The 23,506-nt window shown below is 44.8% G+C and overlaps 1 protein-coding gene across 1 annotated transcript; it reads left to right on the top strand.

Annotated features, from left to right (window-relative positions):
• The first annotated feature begins 3,247 nt into the window (after positions 1–3,247).
• On the top strand, positions 3,248–9,535 carry LOC109431025 (uncharacterized). Its single transcript, XM_062858264.1, has 2 exons — positions 3,248–3,826; positions 4,466–9,535. The coding sequence occupies exons 1-2, from the start codon at positions 3,248–3,250 to the stop codon at positions 9,533–9,535; spliced, it is 5,649 nt and encodes a 1,882-aa protein (XP_062714248.1).
• The last annotated feature ends 13,971 nt before the right edge of the window (positions 9,536–23,506 follow it).

Genomic DNA, 23,506 nt, shown 5'->3' on the forward strand with positions numbered 1-23,506 from the left:
AATGGATTTTACCGAAATTCTGTAAAAAAATACAAAATTTCGGTAAAACTTTATCGTTTATCTGTCAAACTTAACCGAAACTTGGTAAATTTTGCCAGCAAGATTTCGTTAAATCATTACCGAAGTTGGTAATTTTATCTAAGTGTGTATGTTGTTCTTAATAAGTGCCTAAACTGCGATGGTTCATCAAACTCGTAAGAGGTCAACAATGTCTCACCAATTGCAAAATTTGTTATGATAGCAAAATAAGACATACAGTAGTTATTCTTCTCAATTTTATAAATGACAAGCGAATGGCATATTTTGATATGATATCATATTATGCTATTGACATGTTGTTTCAAGCTCTTCATGAAGAACTCATGAATGACAAAATAAGTTAAGACAATAAAATTTGTTATTCTTTTGTTTTTGGTTTGCCATTCACCTCTACCCGGGTATGCTCCTTTCAAATCTCCTGGGCAGATGGGATTTATTCTATTTTGCTTCAGAATGGATTTGATTATTTCAAACATGTTTTGAAAAAAAGGTACTTCTTTGCAGTTTTGCTACAGGGTACATTATCAAATCCTGGCGGGATATTACTGTAAAGTTTATTCCGAAAGTGGGTCGTGCGTCGTATAATGAAGCAAAGAGTTTCAGACCTATCAGTTTGACCTCTTTTCTTCTGATATGCTTAGAATGCATTGTCGATCATCACATCCGTGATGTTCATCTGGCCAATGTGCCTCTTCATGTGAACCAACATGCTTACTAATCTGGAAAGTCCACTGTGACTCTTTTACACAAAGTTGTTTACGATATCGAGAAGGCATTCGCTCAAAAGCAATCCTGCTTGGGTGTTTTCTTAGATATTGAGGGTGCCTTTGGCAACTCAATAATAGCTGTTTTCCTGCTTATGGTTTTGCCGACGACTAGCTAGCATTGTTAGTCGGTATGTGAACCACGGCCGCGCTCGAAGTTCTCTTTGACGTTGTCCCACTTAACATTCATCTCAAACAAGAAGTTCTTTCTTGCACTTACCGCCTATGGGTACTTGGTTTACTAAAGGAAACTCCTGTGAACCCCAGTTCAACACACACCTCGCTGTTTTCTATTTTGGTGAATAGGGATAAAGTTGTCCTTGCTCCAATTGATTGATTGATTTATCTTTATTTGAGAGACTTTCAGCCCTCCTTGCTCCAAGTGATCTTATAATTGCTTGTAATTTTCCATATAGGACATTTCCCACGAAATTCCCTTCCCGGGAAGAGTGGACATCTAGTTATCTGGAGAGAAACATTTCCGACTGCATCGTATGTTACACGGATGGCTCCCTTCTCGAAGGTCGAGCAGGTGCTGGTGTTTATTCTCGTGAGCTAAGGCTGCATCAGTCCTTTTCACTTGATAGACACTGCACCGTTTTTCAGGCCGAAATCTTTGCTCTTATGTGCGGAGTGCAATCAGCACTTCAGCAGCACGTAATGGGCAAAGTAATATACATACTTCTGTTCGGATAGCCAGGCTGCTATTAAAGCACATGCTTCGGCCAACTCTAGGTCGAAGATAGTTATCGCTTGTTGAACTCAAATCGAGGAGCTGAATTCAGCAAACGCTGTTCACCTTGTATGGGTCCCTGGCCATTCTTCCATCGCTGGAAATGAGATGGTTGATGAGTCAGCTCGCACTGGAGCATCACATGACTTCATTGGCCCTGAGCCAGCTATTCCGGTATTCAAGTGTAGGGTAAAGCTTCAGATTGACACCTGGGCGCCACTCAGCACACACAATACTGAAATAGTTTGGAGTTATGTCATCGAACAAAATTGTATTTTCCTCTGTCACGTTTCCTTTTTTCTTTCCCTTCTCCCTCAGGTAAATGATGAATAGGCTCGTGTTCATGGCGATGGCATAAATCTCTCATATGGAGAAGAACGTGCCTCTGGAGCTGACCTTCTGATACCTGATACCCAAATAAGGCAATTGCAAAACATGGAAAGGAAGTACACTTGTCATTGAAAACAACGACCCGGTTTGGACGGACGAAGACTCAGACACAGATTTGCAGCTTGTAAAGTCTGTAGATGAATGTGATGCTTTTCCAGTCATTGTAGTGGAAGATCATTTGAGGCCGACGTGAAGTGATGCTTGAATTTCGATCTAGAGCTAGCAGTTCTGCTGTGTTTTTCGTTCAATTTTATATGAACATTGTTTGTTGTTTGTTTATTTGTTTCCCAGTAGCGTAAAGGAGAACCTTTTTTGAACATTGCTGTTGAGAACCGCCCATCTTCCAACACTGCCGAAGGTGGTGTAGATTCCGGTCGCTCCCCGATAGCTGTCAACGCGACAGCGGTGGAAAACGAATGTCAGAATAAAGAGGATAGACATTGAGATCAACAAACGTGGTCGGTTCAGCCGTTGGATTGTTCGTCGCATGACCGAGTTATAGTGACCGTCGATTTCTGCACCGATTAATGAGAGTGAGCCGCAAACCATTTGCCCCACGTCAACGCCTCTCCGACGGGTCGAATTTGGTCAGATTTGTGACGAACGAACTGAACGGTAAGCCGTCATGCCAGGGATTTATCGCCTGACCAAACTTGTAAATGTTTCATAGCGATTTGTATGCTCCTTTAGGAAACGCTCGAAACACGAGGCTACCGTCCAGCTGTAGAAGTTTTCCGACTAAGTCGGACCAATTTGAAAGGCCGGATTGCCGGCACGAAAGTTACTGAATTCGTTAGAGTTGCACAACCAAACTCATTTTGTAAGTTATAGATAATTTATCTTTCCATAATGAATTCCTAACCTAAATTTAAAACTACCTAAAAATTTGAAGATCCTAGTTAAAATGTGTTCTTAAAACTAGTTAAAATTTGTTCTAAAACTATGTATGAATTTATTTCTAATTAAATACTAAAATGCGTACATTCGTTAGGTAAAAGTCTCGTTGACTCGAGGATCTGTTGCGAGTCGAGGTTTCTGCAAGTTTGCGGTAGAACACTGAATGTAAGCTCCATGAATATGTACTGGTAAACCTAAGCTAACGAATTCTTAATAAATTACAGCTTAAAGCTGCTTCTGTAAAAGGACTGCTAACAGAAGTGTTTACGACTGCCCCCTGAAACCCTCCGATCCGCAACAAAACTTTAAGATTCATTTCGTGAATCACTGCGAAGTAAGCAGAAAGAAGTCCTGCGAAGTAAGCAGCATCATGGATTCCGCTCGGACCTGCGGAAAATGTCATACGAATGGCTGGGTGAGCCATATGGTCGGATGCGACATGTGTGACATCTGGTTGCACCAGGAGTGCGCAGGCATAACGAGCGAGACCCATGACCCTAATAAAAGTTGGCGCTGCGAGCGATGTATACATGACGAGGCGACGGAAATAGCCAGCAACCGTACCCGGCACACTACAAGGACGTCAAGCAGCATTCGGGCACAACGGGCAGAGTTGGCCTTGAAGCTTCTCGAGGAGGAGCAAGAACTTATCAAGAGGAACCGCGAAAAGGAGGATGAATTCCGGAAAAAGGAGGAGGAAATACAGCGCAAGAGAGCCGAGCAAGATGCAGAGCTGCTGAAACAGAAGCATCAGCTGCTTCAGTCTTTGGAGGACGGAAGCGGTAGTGTTAGAAGCGGAATGAGTAGTAGCGCAAGCCGGAAGAAGGTCGAATCGTGGCTTGGAACCAATCGTGGCGCTGTTCAAATTCCTCTAGCTGAACAGCCACAGGAATCTGGATCAACTCATCCCGCAGACCCAGCGGTAACGATGGCAGTATCCTCATCGTCGGAGCTGAAGTCTGGTCTCGATTCCTTCGAGCCAACAGCAACGAAGGCCAACAACGTACCGAAATCGACGTCCACACCACAAAAAACCTTAAGTACCCCTTCAGTTTTTCCTCAAATATTAGCCCCTCCGTCAAAATTACCGTTGCAAGGGACTAACAGTTCGATGCTCTCAAAGTGGGCTGGGCACTACCCGGGGGTGAATGTTCATTCTTCGTCCGCACTTTCGACGATTTTTGAAACTCAGTCAAATGCGATTCCTGCGAATCAACCAAATCGTTTCGGTGCAACGTCATCGGTTCCTATTACACGCAACGTTTGCGATAGTCAGTCAAGAATGGTACATTCCACTGGTCCTCAAGGGACCCTTGGGTGTGAAGTTATGTCCATGGGACAGGTAGTAACTGTCAACTCCTCCGGTTCGCGATTTGTAACAGCTCCATCGTTTGGGTGTGTGTCAAGTGTAGTGGCAGTGAACTCTCTACCTAAACCGAGTGGTCCTACCTCTGGACAATGGTATCAACCTAGGGGTGCACCATCTGAAGCTGCAGCACCTTTATCCATGCCAGGAGCGTACGGACAAGCACGAACGGACTTCAACATCGGCAGTAATCTGAATCCACCGCTAGTAGGCATCAATAGAGATCCAGAACAGATAGACAGTTCACATTCTATCTTGCCTCCATGCGTACCGCAGAATATGCCGCTGCAATGTACGCCATCAGGTGGGCAATTAGCAGCGCGACAGGTGATGCCGCGGGATCTACCATCATTTTCCGGAGACCCACAAGACTGGCCGTTGTTTTCTAGTTCGTTTTATAATTCTACGGCAGCCTGCGGATACACGGACGTGGAAAACCTTGCCCGCTTGCAGCGCTGCTTGAAGGGACATGCGCTGGAGTCCGTGAAGAGCCGCTTGTTAATGCCGCAGTCAGTTCCGCACGTGATGGAAACTCTACGGATGCTGTACGGGCGACCGGACATCCTGATCCATTCTCTGCTGCAGAAGCTACGAAATGTTGCCTCACCAAGAAATGAGAATTTGCAGTCAATAATCAACTACGGAATGGCAGTGCGCAATCTTGTCGACCATATGTTCATTGCGGATTTAGGCGATCACCTACGAAATCCTATGTTGCTTTATGAACTGGTAGAAAAACTTCCACCACAAATGCGAATGCAATGGTCCTGGTACAAGCGCTCAATTGCTGAGGTCAACCTGGCGACATTCGGTGAATTCATGTCAGAGTTAGTAAAGACAGCGACAGATGTTACGATTCCGGTGGATTCTTCAAGCCAGACTAAATCATCCAACTCAGGACGAGACAAGCAAAAACTGTATGCCCACGCAGAAGCTGATGGTTGCCAATCAGCAGAAGTAATGTCGGATAGGCAGCCTCATTTTAGAGATTCGGAAAGTACGAAGAGACTGTGCGCTTACTGTTCTGATGACGATCATGAAGTCGCGCGATGCCCCCAGTTCAAGGCTTTAGATCTCGACGGAAGGTGGAAAGCGATTCGATCGAAAGGACTTTGCAGAACCTGCTTGATTCCACATCGGAAATGGCCGTGCCGTTCGGGCAAGGAGTGTGGAGTGGATGGCTGCCGATTCCGTCATCATACCCTGCTACACTCGCGTCTGGAGTCAACGGGTGATGCGAAGACTAGCGAAAACGTCGCGCGACAAAATTACCATTCAGTGAACAGATTCTCTCTGTTTCGCTATCTGCCCGTAACACTCGAAGGGAACGGAAAGAAGGTGAATACGTTTGCCTTTCTGGATGACGGAAGTGAGTCTACGTTAATGGAGTCTGGACTTGCAGCGGAACTGGACGTCAGCGGCCCCGAAGAACCTTTCTGGTTAGGCTGGACTGGGAATATATCTCGAGAAGAGAAAGGCTCCCAGCGAATCTCAGTAGCGATTTCAGGAACAGGACTGAAAAGCCAATTCCGACTAAACAACGTACGCACGGTGCAGTCTTTAAAGCTACAAAGTAAATCACTCCCCTACCTCGAACTTCAGAAAATGTATCCACACCTGAGAGGACTCCCGTTGCGCAGCTACACAGACGCGGTACCGAGGATCATCATCGGCATCGAGCATGCGCAGATGCTTACGACTTTGAAAGTGCGAGAAGGCGGTGCAAACGATCCAATTGCAGCGAAGACGCGGCTAGGCTGGTGCGTTTACGGAAAACAGGTCGACGGTGGATGTACAGTTTCCAGGCTTAATTCCCATTCCGACGAGATCGGGAACCGAGAGTTACACGAGCAGATGAAGCAGTATTTCAACATCGAGCAAGCAGCGGTGGCTACTCCACTAGAGTCAGAGGAGGACAAAAGAGCTCGCAGAATACTGGAGAAAACAACTAGAAGGGTCGATGGCGGGTTCGAGACCGGACTCCTGTGGAAGTATGACCATCCATTGTTCCCAAACAGCTATCCACTTGCGGTGCGCAGGATGCAGTCATTGGAGAAGCGGCTGGCCAAAGAACCAGGTCTTAAAGAACGAGTGAATAATCAGATAGCAGAGTACGAGTCGAAAGGATACGCCCACCGAATATCACAAGAGGAAATTGAGACAACAAATCCGGATCGTGTATGGTACCTGCCACTTAGCATCGTGACGAATCCGAAGAAGCCGGAGAAAATCCGTCTGATTTGGGACGCTGCAGCTCGAGTCAACGGCGTTTCTTTCAACGACATGCTCATCAAAGGACCAGACATGTTGACGTCAATGTTCACAGTCCTGCTACGGTTCCGTCAGCGTTCAGTTGCCGTGTGTGGAGACATAAAAGAAATGTTCCACCAAGTTCGGATCATCCCACAAGATAAGCAATCGCAGCGGTTCATCTATCGAGATCATCCAGATCAATCCCCTCAGATATTCGTTATGGATGTTGCAACGTTCGGTGCGACATGCTCACCGTGTTCCGCACAGTTCGTCAAGAACACCAACGCCCAGAACTACGCATCGCAATTCCCAAGAGCTGCGGATGCGATCGTTAATGCCCATTATGTCGATGACTACCTTGACAGTGTAGACACGATCGACGAAGCGGTCAAATTGGTGAAAGATGTAAAGTTCGTTCATGCTCAAGGTGGTTTCGACATCCGGAACTTCTCATCCAACTCGGCTGAAGTGTTACAACGTCTGGGCGAGACCGAGAACGTGAAGGAGAAATCAATCATTCTTGATAAATCTTCGGTTACGGAGCGTGTTCTGGGGATGGTGTGGAGACCAACGGTTGACGTATTCACCTTTGATACCACTCTGAAAGATGATCTTACGAGGCTACTGGTAGAAGGAGACACACCCACAAAACGGCAGGTGTTGAGGCTCGTAATGTCGCTGTTTGACCCTTACGGGTTCATCGCCCATTTCATCATTCACGGCAAGATCCTCATGCAGCACATTTGGAGATCTGGAACAGACTGGGACGAAAAGATTGTGGATGAGCTCCACGATCTGTGGAAGGACTGGACACGTCTCTTGATGCAATTGGGCGAAGTAGAGGTTCCCCGCTGTTTTTTCGGTACGGCAAATAGTAAACTGCACAGTGGGATACAGCTTCACGTGTTCGTCGACGCAAGTGAGTTAGCGTATGCTTGCGTTGCATATTTGCGTATCGTCCATGATGGTAAAGTGCGGTGCGTGTTAGTTGCAGCGAAGACGAAGGTGGCGCCGCTTAAACCGCTCTCCATCCCACGCTTGGAGCTGCAAGCCGGCCTGATAGGCAGCCGATTGCTGAACAACATCTGTACTGCCTTGGATCTGCCAATAGAAAAGCGGTACGTTTGGACAGATTCCAGAACATCTCTCGCGTGGATTCGCTCGGATAGTCGCCGCTATCATCCATACGTGGGCTTTCGTGTCGGCGAGATTCTTAATTTTTCTACCGTCGATGAGTGGCACTACGTTCCATCGAAACAGAACGTGGCTGACGACGCCACCAAGTGGGGAGTTGGACCTAGCTTTAGTGCAAGTAGTCGTTGGTACACGGGTCCGGATTATCTCTTCTTGCCAGAGAACGAATGGCCAGAGCAGCCAGTGAAACAATTGATGACCGATGAGGAGCTACGTACTGGACTGCAGCATCATCGAGAAATGTCGCAGCCTCTGATTGACGTGAGAAGATTCTCGAATTGGAACCGCTTGTTACGCACGACGGCGTATTTGTTGCGCGCAGTGAAGATGTTCCGAACGCGAGGCCAATCTGGACCGCTAACCAGCGAGGAGTTGCTGCAGGCTGAAAGCTTGTTGTGGCGACAGGTGCAGTATGAAACATTTCCCGACGAGTACTGTGTGCTGGAGTTCAACAAAGCGAATCCTGAGAAAGAGCAGAAGCGAATCGAGAAGGGCAGTCCATTGTACGAACAGTCACCGTTTATGGATAATGTGGGCGTGATAAGGATGAATAGCAGGATTGGTGCTGCTTCCACCGTACCCTTTGGAACGAAATATCCGATAATTTTGCCGAAAGATCACTATCTGACAGCTCTTCTGGTCGACAGTTACCACAGGCGATACAAACATCAGAACCGTGAAACTGTTTTCAACGAAATACGTCAGCAATTTCGTATCCCGAAGTTGCGGCCTCTGATCCAACGTGTAGCCCGGAGCTGCCAGAGTTGCAAACTTCAGAAGTCAACACCACGACCACCGATAATGGCACCACTTCCGAAGGCCCGGTTGACACCCCACATCCGGGCGTTCAACCACACCGGCGTCGACTACTTCGGCCCAATCCTGGTAAAGCAGGGTCGCAGTTTGGTGAAACGCTGGGTTGCACTCTTTACGTGTCTTACTACACGAGCGGTGCACCTGGAGATAGTGCACAGCCTTTCAACACAATCCTGTGTGATGGCAATCCGCCGATTCGTTGCGCGCAGAGGATCCCCGTCCGACCTTTACTCAGATAACGGGACCTGCTTTCGCGGAGCTAGCAACCTGTTGACGGAGCAGATGGAAGCTATCCACGAACACTGCGCTGTGACCTTCACCAATGCTAGAACGAGCTGGCACTTCAATCCCCCATCTGCACCTCACATGGGGGGCTGCTGGGAACGGATGGTGCGTTCGGTGAAGGCAGCTATGGGGGCCATCTCAGAGCATCCTCGTCATCCAAGTGACGAGATTCTAGAGACTGTAGTATTGGAAGCCGAAGCGATCGTGAACTCACGACCGCTGACCTACGTACCACTCGACAATGAAGATCAAGATGCATTAACACCAAACCATTTTCTACTGTACGGCTCAAGTGGTGTGGTGCAACCACGGACTTCACTGGTGACGGACGGCGCCACGCTACGGGACAGCTGGAAACTTGCCCAGTATCTAGCAGATTTGTTTTGGAAACGCTGGGTTCGTGAGTATCTACCTACGCTGACTAGACGGACTAAGTGGTTCGAGCCTGCGAAGCCTATGGGACCCGGAGATTTGGTCATTATCATCGACGAAAACAAGCGAAATGGATGGATACGAGGACGTATCGTTGAAGTTACACGAGGCAGGGACGGTCAAGTCCGAAGTGCAGTTGTAAGGACCGCAGAAGGGTGTATGAAACGACCAGTAGTAAAGTTAGCGTTGCTAGATGTTTGCGAAAACCAGCAGGGTGGACCCCCGGAACTACACGGGAGGGGGGATGTTGAGAACCGCCCATCTTCCAACACTGCCGAAGGTGGTGTAGATTCCGGTCGCTCCCCGATAGCTGTCAACGCGACAGCGGTGGAAAACGAATGTCAGAATAAAGAGGATAGACATTGAGATCAACAAACGTGGTCGGTTCAGCCGTTGGATTGTTCGTCGCATGACCGAGTTATAGTGACCGTCGATTTCTGCACCGATTAATGAGAGTGAGCCGCAAACCATTTGCCCCACGTCAACGCCTCTCCGACGGGTCGAATTTGGTCAGATTTGTGACGAACGAACTGAACGGTAAGCCGTCATGCCAGGGATTTATCGCCTGACCAAACTTGTAAATGTTTCATAGCGATTTGTATGCTCCTTTAGGAAACGCTCGAAACACGAGGCTACCGTCCAGCTGTAGAAGTTTTCCGACTAAGTCGGACCAATTTGAAAGGCCGGATTGCCGGCACGAAAGTTACTGAATTCGTTAGAGTTGCACAACCAAACTCATTTTGTAAGTTATAGATAATTTATCTTTCCATAATGAATTCCTAACCTAAATTTAAAACTACCTAAAAATTTGAAGATCCTAGTTAAAATGTGTTCTTAAAACTAGTTAAAATTTGTTCTAAAACTATGTATGAATTTATTTCTAATTAAATACTAAAATGCGTACATTCGTTAGGTAAAAGTCTCGTTGACTCGAGGATCTGTTGCGAGTCGAGGTTTCTGCAAGTTTGCGGTAGAACACTGAATGTAAGCTCCATGAATATGTACTGGTAAACCTAAGCTAACGAATTCTTAATAAATTACAGCTTAAAGCTGCTTCTGTAAAAGGACTGCTAACAGAAGTGTTTACGACTGCCCCCTGAAACCCTCCGATCCGCAACAATTGCAATGCATTGTAACATAGATTGCTTTAATTTAAAGGACAAAAACCTACAGTTTCAAATTCTAATTTAGATTTGTTTTTTTATAAAAATTGTGGAAAACGATTGAGGGCGTGGGGCGGTAAGAGAGAGGCAGCTGTTATTGTAGTCAACTGGGGTCTCCAGTTAGCCTAGTGGTTAAGACTATGGATCGCCATTCCGGAGACGGCGGGTTCGATTCCTGTTCCAGTCGGAAAAATTTTCTCGACTCCCTGGGCATAGTGTATCATTGTACTTGCCTCACAATATACAAATTCATGCAATGGCGGGCAAAGAAAGCCCTTCAATTAATAACTGTGGAAATGCTCAAAGAACACTAAGTTTAAGAAAGGCAGGCCAAGCTCCAGTGGGAGCGTAGAGCCATAAAGAAGAAGAAGAAGAAGAACAGCAGGCAGCGGGTGGAAGAAGGGGCGACCATGTCGATATTTCGCAGGTAAAATATATCATAGGACATATTTCCATGAATAAACGTCCAAACCCAATAGATGTTTGATATATACTTCAGCTTTTTTTTCTGAAACGCATATCTCCCCATTCTCCTCAGCTTCTTCCTTACGCTGTGCTAACTGGCCCGATCCTTACGTAAGCCTCTCCAAGCACTTGTGCAAGCTTCTTGAAAATTACACAGCGACAGGGCAAGTGGCACTTTTTTGATTTGCTGCTTTCAGGGTGTGTTCCCCCTTTGCTGCTCGTTGTTCCCAAGTCCCAGTCGTGGTGCAACGCAAATGGTGAGTTTTGTAGGCGGCTATTTGTGTCGCCGCCTTGATAATCGCTCGCTAGGTTAGGCTTGGCATGACAAAGAGCTCCGAGCAACATGGTCGTCGTCCAGTGCATGCACAGAGCTCGCAGATGCTTTGTAAATTTAATCAGAACATCCTGGTTGGTACAACCACATGTAGCCATGTAAAACCGGGTCTACTTAAATCAAATTATACATTATGCTGGAGCTGGATAGCTAACGGTATGAAGAGAATCAATGCCAGTCGACGGGAAAACTGTCGTGTTTGTAGTTGACTGAGGGCTAGGTCGGAACCATTTGTAATTAGTGTCTAACGGGTATCTGTAGGGCTTGTACAATCATCGTGTCCATTGACACTGTGTTGCTTTTGTAGGAACAGCAAGGTAGTAATTTCACACGATGCCTCTTTGATAACGATAATAGAGCAAATTGGAACAAAAGTTCAAGTGAGCTCAACTATGTGACTATTAATAGTCATGCATTCTCAACCTCATACCTAGGGCCAATGCAGCCGAAGCCGCGAACGCGTAAGGCCATCCTGTTCGAGCTCGTTTAGAAGTTAACCATCAGTGTTAACTTCTTTTCCTGAGCAGCCAAGATAGCTGTGTAGTGTCGATAGTGGTTGTCTCACAGTAGGGATCACCTGTTTCGGGTCCACCAAACAGGGAATTCCAAACCAAGGTGTCTGGTGACCCGTGCTGATAGATGAATGGTTGAGGGGGTTCGAAAGAAGCTCGATCTGTAACGGGGCCAGTAACGTAGGTAGATCACATTTTCATGTTGCGTTACGGTGAAAGATCTGCCAAACCGAACCCTAGTGACTACCGCTTTGTTGAGCTGGGGTAATGGATCCATGGAACAAAGTCCTTGTTACTGGGGACAGTTTCTAAAATTGAATTTATTCTGCCTTGCTGATAAGTTAAAGACTCAAACTATCTACGCGAGACTACACTTGCTGCTAGGAAAACAAACATGCTTTACGTATCTAATTACGTGCTATCCTATTAAGGACTGTTAATTTCTGGTGGCTCAAGGGCTCACATGAATTCTAATTACACAACACATTCTCTAAGTTGACAAGGTTCTGCAACTAGCTTAAAAGCCAGTGCGGCGAGATTGGGTCAAAACATTATCTAAAATAACTCATCAAATAATGCGAATATTAAATTTAAAAAATTTATGGTGTTATTCTCGTAGCTGCCAGCAGATCCTGCCGAAAAAATAGGATTCTACAGCAATTAGTGGAGGTTTGAGTGTTCGACTGTTTGGATGCACTAGATGTTGGAATTCTCGGCTATGCTCCAAACTCCTTGGAACGACAACGGGTTTAATTCGTTCCTACGTTTCGTAGGGAACGTAGGGACGAATTAAACCCGTTGTCGTTCCAAGGAGTTTGGAGACTGCCTAACCGAGAATTCCAACATCTACAGCAATTAGTTATTTTTTGATAAATCATCGAAAAAGCCTGAGAATAAGGCATTTTTTTAAATGCCACTTTTAAGACTCGATGAAGCATCACACTTTTAATTAATACTCTTTAGAATCTCAAACTCATATCCATCTTTTAATATATTTTTGGTAAGCAGCTTCAACCTTGACTAGAACTTTATTAACTTTCTTTGTGGTCAATGCGGAACAAATTCAGTTCCGTTGACCCATTCTCACCACCTCGAAGGGGTCAGAATAGGTCAATTTTCATTGAGGGCGACTTGTTGTTTTCCCGGTCGATCTTTATGCCTGCCACACGATATACGCATGTATAATGATCACTGAAAAACATGACGCTCTCAATTAATAACTGGAGTTTAGCTGAGAAGCAGACTTTGTCCCAGGGGAGACGAAACACCACGAAGAAGAAGAAAATAATATTTTCTCTCACATTTCCACATTTACCGGTGAATAGAATTTTGCTCACCATTACGTTTCATTCGAGGCACCACATTAAGATAGGAGAAGTTTTGTTAACCAACTGACATTACCGCACGCGTCGAAAAGCTCATACCGGCACGTACTCGGGTGAGCCATTGCCATTACCATTTTCAGTGTCGCAATCGTTCCATCCATGGGACCACCAGAGACCCAGAAGTCACACCAGACCAGAGCGAACCACAGACAGATAAGAGAACCACAATGTCAGCGCGGATGCAGGATCTAAATTATAAATCAAGTAATTTGCTCCGTATTTATGACGTGGTGCGACGTAATGAAATCACAACATACCACCGGAATAATTTGGTTGATGTTCGACGAAGGGTCGTCCGCACCTATCCACAGATGAAAATAATAAATTTGTGCTCATTTCCATGGTTGAATCGCAAACGTGTTAGATTTTTCCACCACGGTTAAAATTTTGTCTCCATCTATGAATTTTTTTAGTCGGTACAGCCAATATAGAAGTTCTGTTTCAGTTGCTATCAAGTTTATCTTCAAAAGCATAAAAATGGACGGCATAAGAAAGTCGTCACGTCTAGTTAGGCTTTTGCATGTTGAAGTATTGGAAAATGGTCGCTTATCAAAGTTAATCTAGTTTTACGATTTATTGTTTTGAAAATTTTATTCAAGTCTCAGTTACCTGTCTTCTCTCATGCATAAATGGCTTCGTTGGACACTTACCTGGAAATAAAAGAAAACCTGTTGTTAAATATGAGTTTATTTCTAAGAGTAGGTATTGGGGAACATTCTAAGGATGGCCTCTCCCCTATGTCAGACTTTTTGTATGATACTTCAGACATTTTTGTATGGGATGTCACACTTTACTGAACCCTCCTTCCCCTAAAAGCGTGACGTAATTTATGGACGTTCCCTTACTATGCAAGTCAGAGCGCCGCTGCCAAGCTGTTACGGCAAAATCATCGGAACTCCTTTTGCATTGAGTGTAGAATTAGCATTTAAGTTAAAATACACGGTAATAAAAACTAAAAAAAATCCTTTTGCATCTTTGGACGCCCAGAGATTTTCGAGATTTAGACGATCGAAAGCGTTTTCGTACTAAGTAAATACTTAATAGAAAGACTCTTGGATGATACGGAGCATGACCATACGCGCCAACTTGTGACGTAGTTGGGGGGCAAGGCCTCTCAAAATCAATGAAATACGGTCTAAATCGTTACAGTTCATCCAAATTAGGCACATTAACGTGGAAACTAGCGCATTTAATCGAAAAAAGTCGCATTTTGATCAATTTTGAAGAGCTTTGCCGCCCCCACCCCCCCCAACTACGTCACAAGTTGACGCGTATGAGCATGAAAATGTGGTTCACAGATGCTCTTGCAGTATGTAATCCTGCCTGCTGCCCCAGGAGAGTCACGTCTATTATCTTCTGTATGTGATCCCCTTCTTGTGAACCTTCCTTGGATGCAGGGCGTCTACCGGCCGGATAAGTCGCAGTGTCCCAGATACTATAGAATAGTTGATGCAGCATTTGCACGGATAGTAAGGGGTCAACTTTGAGCAACTTTGCTGATATGCGTTTGAGCCCTGGAGCCTTGTTGAACTTTATTCTTCGGATAGCTGTTTCGACCTCCTGCAGTGATAGTGCCTCAAAGTTCAACGTAGAGGAGTCGGGTATCGCTGGTTGTTGCGGCTTTCCTCCCTGCATCTGCGCTGCTTCTGCCAGGGAGTCCAATCACACTTGTTTGACTTGCTTTTCTAGAGCCGAATACCTTTGACCCAACCTTGCAATTCGGCAGCAACATTGGATCATGGTAAGGTTTCGAACCCTTGTTCTGAATCTGGCTACAATTATCCTCTCATCAATAGGCTCCCACTTCATGAGCGCAGCGTGGGCGTGAGCGCTGAGCAGGAAAGCAACTCCACGGTGGCGAGGAGCGTGTTCACCTCGTCGGCCAGAGTATAGCAGAATTTGACCCGACGTCAAGCTGTGTTCTCCAAAGTTCGGCCAACGGAGTTTGCTCAGCCCTAGGTTCTCAAGCTTCTTACGACATGCCTCATTGGCTAGTTGTGCCAGTTTACCCTGCTGGGATAGGGTTAATACATTCCATGTTCCAATTCTTGTCCGTTGTTCCGCGCTAAAAGTCGTTACCGTTGAATCAGTTCGTATAGCTTATATCGTATCGTATAGCTTATTATCGTACAATCGTACCTTAGGTATAGCTTCCGGTGTAGGAGCATTTCATACTCAACCGCTGGATGCCAGAACAGACGCTGTTTGAGCCGCACCTCCTTGGTAAACAGACGCTCGGGACGTACCTCCTCAATCTTGCTGACGTCAGAAGGACAACAGTACCCAGGCTGCACTACCAGCTAAGCACAGAACTCTTAGCTGGCGGTCTTTGTCATCGCTTGACCCGTGGAAGCATGAGGTACGAATTTGTGAGAACCAGAGCAATGTTCGACATTATTTATTTTGCAGTCCACAACAAATTTTGGTGTTCTTCCGTCGCGTCCAGATGTTGGAAAAGTTCAACAATTTCTGGAACACGAAATAAAATTGAATCTCGCCGATGTCAAAAGTGTCCAGTTTCACAACACCCGAAAATGTGTGTTTGTTGAAATGGTGGATATGAGTACAGCGCAACGGTATGAAATCGCTCATAATATCAAACGCGTTTTTGTTTGTAAGGGCAAGCCTTTTAAAATCCCCGTGTATGTGGACAGTGAAGCAGTGAGTGTTCGTGTACATGATCTCCCCCCTTCCGTACCACATACGACCGACGGAAACTTTATGATGCGGTTTGGAGATGTACTCTCAGTTCAAAGCGAACGGTGGAGGCACTATTTCTCGGGATTACCGAACGGTGTTCGAGTGCTGCAGATGCGGATCAAACATCCCATACCCTCCTTTCTAACGATCGCCAACGAGATCTGTTTCGTGGAGCATCCGAATCAAATTCGAACCTGTAGGCGATGCTCCCGACCCGCACACCCGAAGCAGAAATGCGTAGAGGCAACCATTCCTGAAGGCACTAACAACAACCAACAAACAACAGCATCATCAACAGTAGCAGCAGCCACCGCCACAAACGTTGAGCAAACTGCAACGTTCAGCGAGATTGATTTCCCGCCGCTTCACACTGAGCCCCAAACATCCCATTGTGCCAATGTCTCGTTCATCGAGCCCGCGCAGTGTGCACTTGCCGAAAACAACAACCAACCAAACACCGTACCTACGGGCACTGCGGTGGAAGCAGAACTTGTTGTACACAACACGATCGAGATCGACGACGACGATGATGACGACGACGACGTAGACGCGAACGACAGCTCTTCTCCATACGAGGCCAATGATGGATCCTACAAGCGACGATCAACAAAGCGTGGTAGAGAAAAAAAGAAAATTTGTGCTACTCTGGAATCACAAAGTAGCTGGGCAATTCTCGCTGAGACCGGCCCACTATTTACACCTTGTCTTCAAACATGTTTAAGGTGCCGATTTTCTGAAAGCCCTCGCTAAAAAAGTAAGAAAAATGCATTTGGTTACTCTAATTGATGGACCCCCCGTTAGTTAGAGCAACAACAATTTTTGCAGACCCCTTGATTTTGGTCAAATGGTGGCTCATTTAAACCGTTATAACTCGAAAGTTTTTCAGAAAACCACCTCAAAACGAATTGTTGTTGAAAAGAGGAAAGATAGAGCTACTATTCACCATAATAAAAAGTTGGGTCGGCCATATTGATTCTGGCCGCCATCTTGTATTTTTATACCAAAGCATTATTTTCACCATGAGGGCAACCACCGATTTTTATTTTTTTTGCATCAATTGAAAGCTGAGGCATTTATACATAACATATCAAAAAAATAGAGATGTCTTTTTTTCCTATCAAAAGTTATCTGCAGTTTTGTAAATTAAGCCACGTTTTCTCCATACATTTCCATGCGCACCGGCAACGACATACAACAGCATCCGAGTTTACGCCTGCATGTATACACAAAGGCGCGTGCCGCAAAATTTGGCCAAATCGGAGGTTCGATTCCGTTTTTGACTGTTTCTCAATGATGCGGGCATTGTTTTCATAACTTTTATAGTGTTTTGAAAAGCTTAAGCCTTCAGCTTTCCATTAGTGGACTCAGAATTTAAATTCGTGTTCGTGAACACTGCGAAATAACGCTGCATTTATGTAAATGGCTGGCACCGGGCCCAGTGCGCATAAGTGGCAGGATTTACAAAACGACAGATAACTTTTGAAAGAAGAAAAAGACATCTCCAATTTTTTTATATGTTATGTATAAATGTCTCAGCTTTCAATTGATGCAAAAATTTTGAAAATCGGTGGTTGCCCTCATGGTGAAAATAATGTTTTGGTATAAAAATCCAAGATGGCGGCCAAAATCAATATGGCCGACCCAACTTTTTATTATTTTAAATAGTAGCTCTATCTTTCCTCTTTTCAACAACAATTTGTTTTGAGGTGGTTTTTGGAGAAACTTTCGAGTTATAACGGTTTAAGTGAGCCACCATTTGACCAAAATCGAGGGGTCTGCAGAAATTGTTGTTGCTCAAACTAACGGGGGGTCCATCAATTAGAGTAACCAAATGCATTTTTCTTACTTGTTTAGCGAGGGCTTTCAGAAAATCGGCACCTTAAACAATTTTGAAGACAAGGTGTAAATAGTGGGCCGGTCTCAGCGAGAATTACCCAGCTGTGATTCCGTTGCTTTCCGTGTAAAAAATAAGAACAATCGGCCTCGTTAAGCCTTTGTGCGGGTTGGCCTGTTAATAAATTAATTGTTAAAAAAAAATATATCATCACACATTTTAATGTGTGTCATTCTAATAATAGCTATCCATAAACTGAAATAGCTCAGTTAAACGCATCCGCATCAGCACCCCCAAAGGGTTTTACAGAGGAGTATAGAAGCACACGAAGGTGAGCTCGGGGCAACAACTAAATTGACTATTTTAAAAAGTTTATTAAAAAAAACAAATTCTTGAGACCTAGTAATAGAAATCCTTTCAATATTTACGTATTGTATACTTTTCGAAACCAAGTTAAGTGTAACTATCTTTCAACTCGCTCGTTTCACACGCTGTTCGACTAAAATCATCATCTCTTCACTGGCGTCTAGGAATGGGTCACCCCTTATCTGCCAACCAATCATCAACACACTTCATTTGATTTTCCGTGGTAGTTACAAAACTATCGGGTCTATTGCGCCATCCCATCCCGTGTCGAGCCAGAGACAGGAAACACAAAAGGACAAGCAAAGTTGCACACCTAGGCGACAAACCACTATCGACACAACTAATCGGAAGCGGGTGGGAAACAAGTCCTCCCGGGGGCCTCCCGTATCCGATAATCCAGTTTCACGATGACGACGACGATGGGTTGAGACCGTGCGTGACTGGGGGTTATCGATACGATGTAATTTATATCCAATTATGGCGGTCTGTTTCTCAGAATCAGCTCGCTCTCCATGGGCCATGCCGGATGGGGTAAACTGATATTTCTGTCCACCAAATGTACTGTGGGGATGTTGAGGAATTTAGAGAGTCAAAAAGCATTTTCGAACTTTATTCTACATCACTGTGAAATAATTACCTATATTCAATAACTCATTGATTTCAGCTCCACCAATAAAATGGTTATTTATATTACCTTCTTCCAGCGCAGCCTCGCTCATCGTTAAACTTCATTGTTACAAAATCGATAAAGTAACCACCAGCGAGCCATTGGCGATCGCAGATGCCCTCTGGAAATACTGTCATGGAATCAGGCCCGTGCACAGAAGTGGTGCCAAGGGAGGGGTTTTTCCCAACTTCGGCAAAAGGCGGAGGGGCGCCTAGTGTACACGGGCTTGCATGGAATATCCACCATGAACCCATCGACAAGTACTCACCATCCTTCCCAACCGTGGGCTCGGATCAAACCCAGTAGACCGACGACGCCACGACAGCAACGCGCTACCAGGATATTCTCCCCGCGGCTACTCAATCGCTGTAAGGGTCGATTTCGCGCCACCTGCTATAGCCCCAAGACGATTTAGGTGTTAGCCGTTGAAACGGCATTCCAGCCAAACTCATTCCTAACAATACTCTGGACAAGATTGTCCTGTATTGAGTCGTCCCCGCATGTGACAAGTATGCAGTCACGCATTGTGCGAAAACGCGGGTTCCACCATTTTCTCCAAACCAGCACAAACCGTACATTCGAGAGAAATCGCGTGACCGAAACTATGTAAATACTGGTGGAAGCCGTGGTTTCCCAGGTCAATGGATTCTTCTTCCATACCTGGTATGCGCCTCCACGGTGGTCGATCGAGCAGCTCACGCAGATGCTGTTCTGTGTGACGGTTGAGTTGACAGGGCAAAAGCCAGTGGCAATTGTGGAGTCAATGCCTGGGCTGTGAAATGGGGAAACCGTTTCACGAACCAGCGTGGTCAGATCCTCGTGCTTGCCTGATGTTGGTACTTAAAGTACCTTTAGCCGGAACGTAGCCGTGTCGATCATCAACGTTACTTTTTGTAGTCCTGGCCTACCAATAAGTTAGAACTGAAGAGCAGAAAACCCCACACTGATAGTGATCACCTGACGATTCACTAAAGTCGATCATAATAACAGCAAGCAGAGAGCGTAGGAAGTCACCCCTTGACCAAAGTCAAATCCTCGTAGTCGGAAGGCATCATATTTTAACGATGAAGTATTTAGGGAGGCACTCAGCCCTGAGCGATACTGAATCAAACTGAGCGGTGACCAATTGGCAGCCAGTGGTTGCTCTCCTGTATATGCGATGCGACCATGGCAGGGCAACCCCACCCTAGGAATGGAAGACCACCAGCGTATTGGTGAACTCAAAATATTGCGAACCTGCGCCCACCTCGCCTCTATGGTCAAATGGCAGCGTGCGTGGGACATTTCCAGCAAAGGAAGGTAGACTGACATGTTGATTCTGAGGGTAAATAGTTGGGTCAATAGGTCATTCCACTTGTCCAACTATCTCACCCTGGAGCACCTAAGAGCGACCCACCACCGGTGCCGACAAAATGCCGCGGGTTAACCCGTTCGTCCCCAGCTGAGAAAAAAAAGTTCAAAAAATTCCCAAGAGCCCATTTCTCAGCAGCTCTCAACACACAACACTCTAGTTTCGGAAATCAATGGAATCAAAATTTTCTTGGACTTCAGGACGGAGTAAGGCTGGTGGGTCACTGGGTCAAGTCGGGTATAAATAAGGGCAATTGCCTTAAGTACCTACAATCTACACCACCACAACTTTCTTCTTAACTATGTATTTCAATGGGAGTTTACTTATTCCGTTGCCTAATGATAGGGGAAATTGCTACAGGTTTGATTTTGAGATTCTTCAGTAGGTCTCCTTCGAGTTCTTGGGATATTCTTCATTTCACCAACAAAGCTAGCCATGAAAATGTTTGACACTTCTCAGGTCATTTTGGCAGACCACACACATGCACGACAAAGACGAATCATATATTCTACTTTATCGATCTTGTTGCCGTCCTTTTCAAGCTCATGTTACATCTGTCAAAATGACCTGAGATCTGTCAGTCATTTTGAGGTTAGGTTCGTTGGTGTAATAAAGAATTGAACATTTCTGAACCATCCATGTCACTATTTACGTATGTTGTTTTCCAATGGCATTATACACGAGATATGATTCTGATTGACCACACATCTATAGGACATATGTTGCCCTTGTACTACTGTTTATATTTTCTGAATCTCTCGATGGATTGTCCAAGTTTGTCCATACAAAACATGATCACTCAAAATAATTACTACGGATGATTTTCAATTGTTGTTATCGCTGTCGTTGGAACCAATGTTTGAAAATCTGTATAATATTTGTTATGTCAACGAACTACAGAAAATTTGGACGATCTGATTGAAGTCATGCCTTCACTCCAGAGTACCGTAGATTGACTAAAATGAGTTTGCAGGCGCAAAAAAAAACAACGATTAGCTCCATAAACCAATACTACATAGATCAGGAATGGGTAAATTTCTCGAATAGATTCCTGAGTACCCGGGATGGTCTGGTTGAAATCAGGCCTTGAGTTCATGGAACTGTTGATACACGTTAATCACATGTTATACCTATGTGGAACCTCTGTGCACTACATGAACTCATATTCTATCATGTGAATACAAAGGTCTCTCGAAACTATTCCTAGAATAATTTGATGATCCAAGCAAAGTCATGCTTTGACTTCAGAGAAATCGTACTTGCCCTTATTTTTCCCGACTTGACCCAGTGAACCACCGACCTTACTCAATCCAGAAGTCCAAGAAAATTTTGATCCCATTGATTTCCAAAACTAGATAGTTGTGCCAGTTTGTATTCAAAATGTGGTCAAATTTTGTTGAGAAATTGACTGTTTGCGACTTTTTGAGCTGGATACAAACGGGTTGGAGAACGCCAGCTGATACATTTTTTTGAAAGCTGGACTTTTTACCTTAATATGACCCAGGCTATGATCTGCTGTACAAAAAAGCAAAAAGTTTGTCGGACACATAACAGTTAAGAATAAGAAAAACCCTTGCGGTGATCGAATGGTGGAAGCAGCACTTCAACGAACACCTAAATGGCACATATAACGCAGGAATGAAAGAGCAACATAAAGGAAGAAATTAACACGTCAGCTTGGCGGACAAAGGCAATCAATGAAAACCACATTTATATCAGTATTTGTAATTTTGTGGTAATTGATGGTCCTACCAAAGTTTGTATTTATATCACTAAAACAACTTTTGACACTGTTTCTCGCACTTCGACCCACTATGCGACACCGCAATTCACCGTTTCCTTCAGATCCGCGGTAGCCGGTGGTAACCGTGCAACATACTCTCTCGCTCTGCTTTCGGATATCTGTTTTGCATGTTTACATTTACACCGTTTGACATGAAATTAATATTTAATTTATAGCCTACACACGAAACGATGTACTAAGGGCGGTGCAAAACCAGCGGACCAGAAATAGAAGGCCCAACGAAACCCATTTTCACCGCGTCGTTCGTCGGTCGAGTCTCCGTTTCCAGCCAAGTTTCCTTGTCAGGAGCCCAACCAACAACACCAATCACGACCGTCGTCACCACCATAATCGGGCTGCTGCTGCTGCTGCTGTTGCTGGTGATGGTGAAGTTCAGTGCGGCCTTTGTGTGGGCGGTGGTATGCTTATTTTCTAAACAAATTGCATTTCCCTACCCCTGATTATATTACGAGATTATGAATTTCAAGCCGCGCGGCTTTGGGTACGATCGATGAGAAAAGGGAAAATGTGCTGGCGAAAGAGTGAACGATGGATGCTTGTGGGGGCGTGGGAGGTGTCAGGGTGGGAACCATTGTTGCTTTGAACTTTCGTGGGAAAAAATGACTGAGAGGCATCACAAGCAGAAGTATGGAAATCTAGAATTTGTGGTAGGGATATCAGAGCTTTGTGCATCATATCAAGGCATACAAATGCAAGTTTCCTATGATTGACAATATTTTGTGCGGTCAATACCGTACACTGCCTTGAAAGCTAATTATGGATTGATTGCGAGATAACTTATTTACCATATACTCATTCTCTGCCCGAAAAAAAAACTCGTGGTTAGTTGATTACAATGCATTGCGATTAACGCTTTTTATAACAATCGCATTTCATCTACTTTTAAATTCCGATAGACTTTTTCGTTCCCAATATCCGCAGGAGAAATATCACACCATTTTTAAAGTACCCAACGTGTTGCGGGATTATCATCATCCCTGATCGTTTCCGGCGCTCAATTGTATCAAACTTATCAGCCTGCATATGGGCCGCGCAATTGTTGGATGGGAACAGTAATACACCCGCCGGAAGACAGCCGGTATCGAGGGCACAGATAGAGCAAACTTTTAAATGTCAATGGGTGCCATTTTTCAAAAAGTTAAATGAGAATTTTCATGGCATTCGATAAAACTGCCCCCGGATAACGCACAGTGTGACATTAAAGTTAGGGGATTCATAGGATCTGGTTGGATTGGGGAGCAGCGGATTGGACATGTGCTGCAGTATCATCCGCCAACGGCGAAGGGGGATATTGGGGTAGAATGCTCCCGTTGGGGATTTTTATTTGTAGTTTAGCTTGTTTCAGATTGCTATTATGTGAATTAACATGTTCCCTGTAACCGTGAGGTTAAACTTGCTTTTTGATAATTTTTAACCTAATTTACTGCTCTATTGAGCACTGCGAGAGCGATTACAATTGACAGCTACACTGGTATTTTGAACAGCGTCTAAAGGTATGTACAGTCAGGTCTTTTTTTACGCGGTTTTCATTTACGCAGCCGCGTAAAAAAAACTCCATACAAAAAAAAATTTCATCGTCTTATTTTTGCATGATTTGTCGAGAAATGGTGAGACTTTTTTTACGCGGTTTTTTGAATTTTGAACTGAGATTTTTTTTTACGCGGTACGTATCCCCCGCGTAAAAAAAAAACCTGACTGTATTCTCCTTTTGCTATAACGAACTATGTAGTTACTATCATGCTGCGAATTCACTGCA

The sequence above is a fragment of the Aedes albopictus genome, chromosome 3 (genome assembly GCF_035046485.1).
Source record: "Aedes albopictus strain Foshan chromosome 3, AalbF5, whole genome shotgun sequence".
Taxonomy (NCBI): Eukaryota; Metazoa; Arthropoda; class Insecta; order Diptera; family Culicidae; genus Aedes; species Aedes albopictus.

Coding starts and splice junctions, on each gene's coding strand:
- LOC109431025 (XM_062858264.1), top strand. CDS start 3,248: ATGGTCGGATGCGACATGTGTGACATCTGGTTGCACCAGGAGTGCGCA. Junction 3,827..4,465: donor CAGCAACGAAGGCCAACAAC/GTACCGAAATCG, acceptor TGCGTACCGCAG/AATATGCCGCTGCAATGTAC.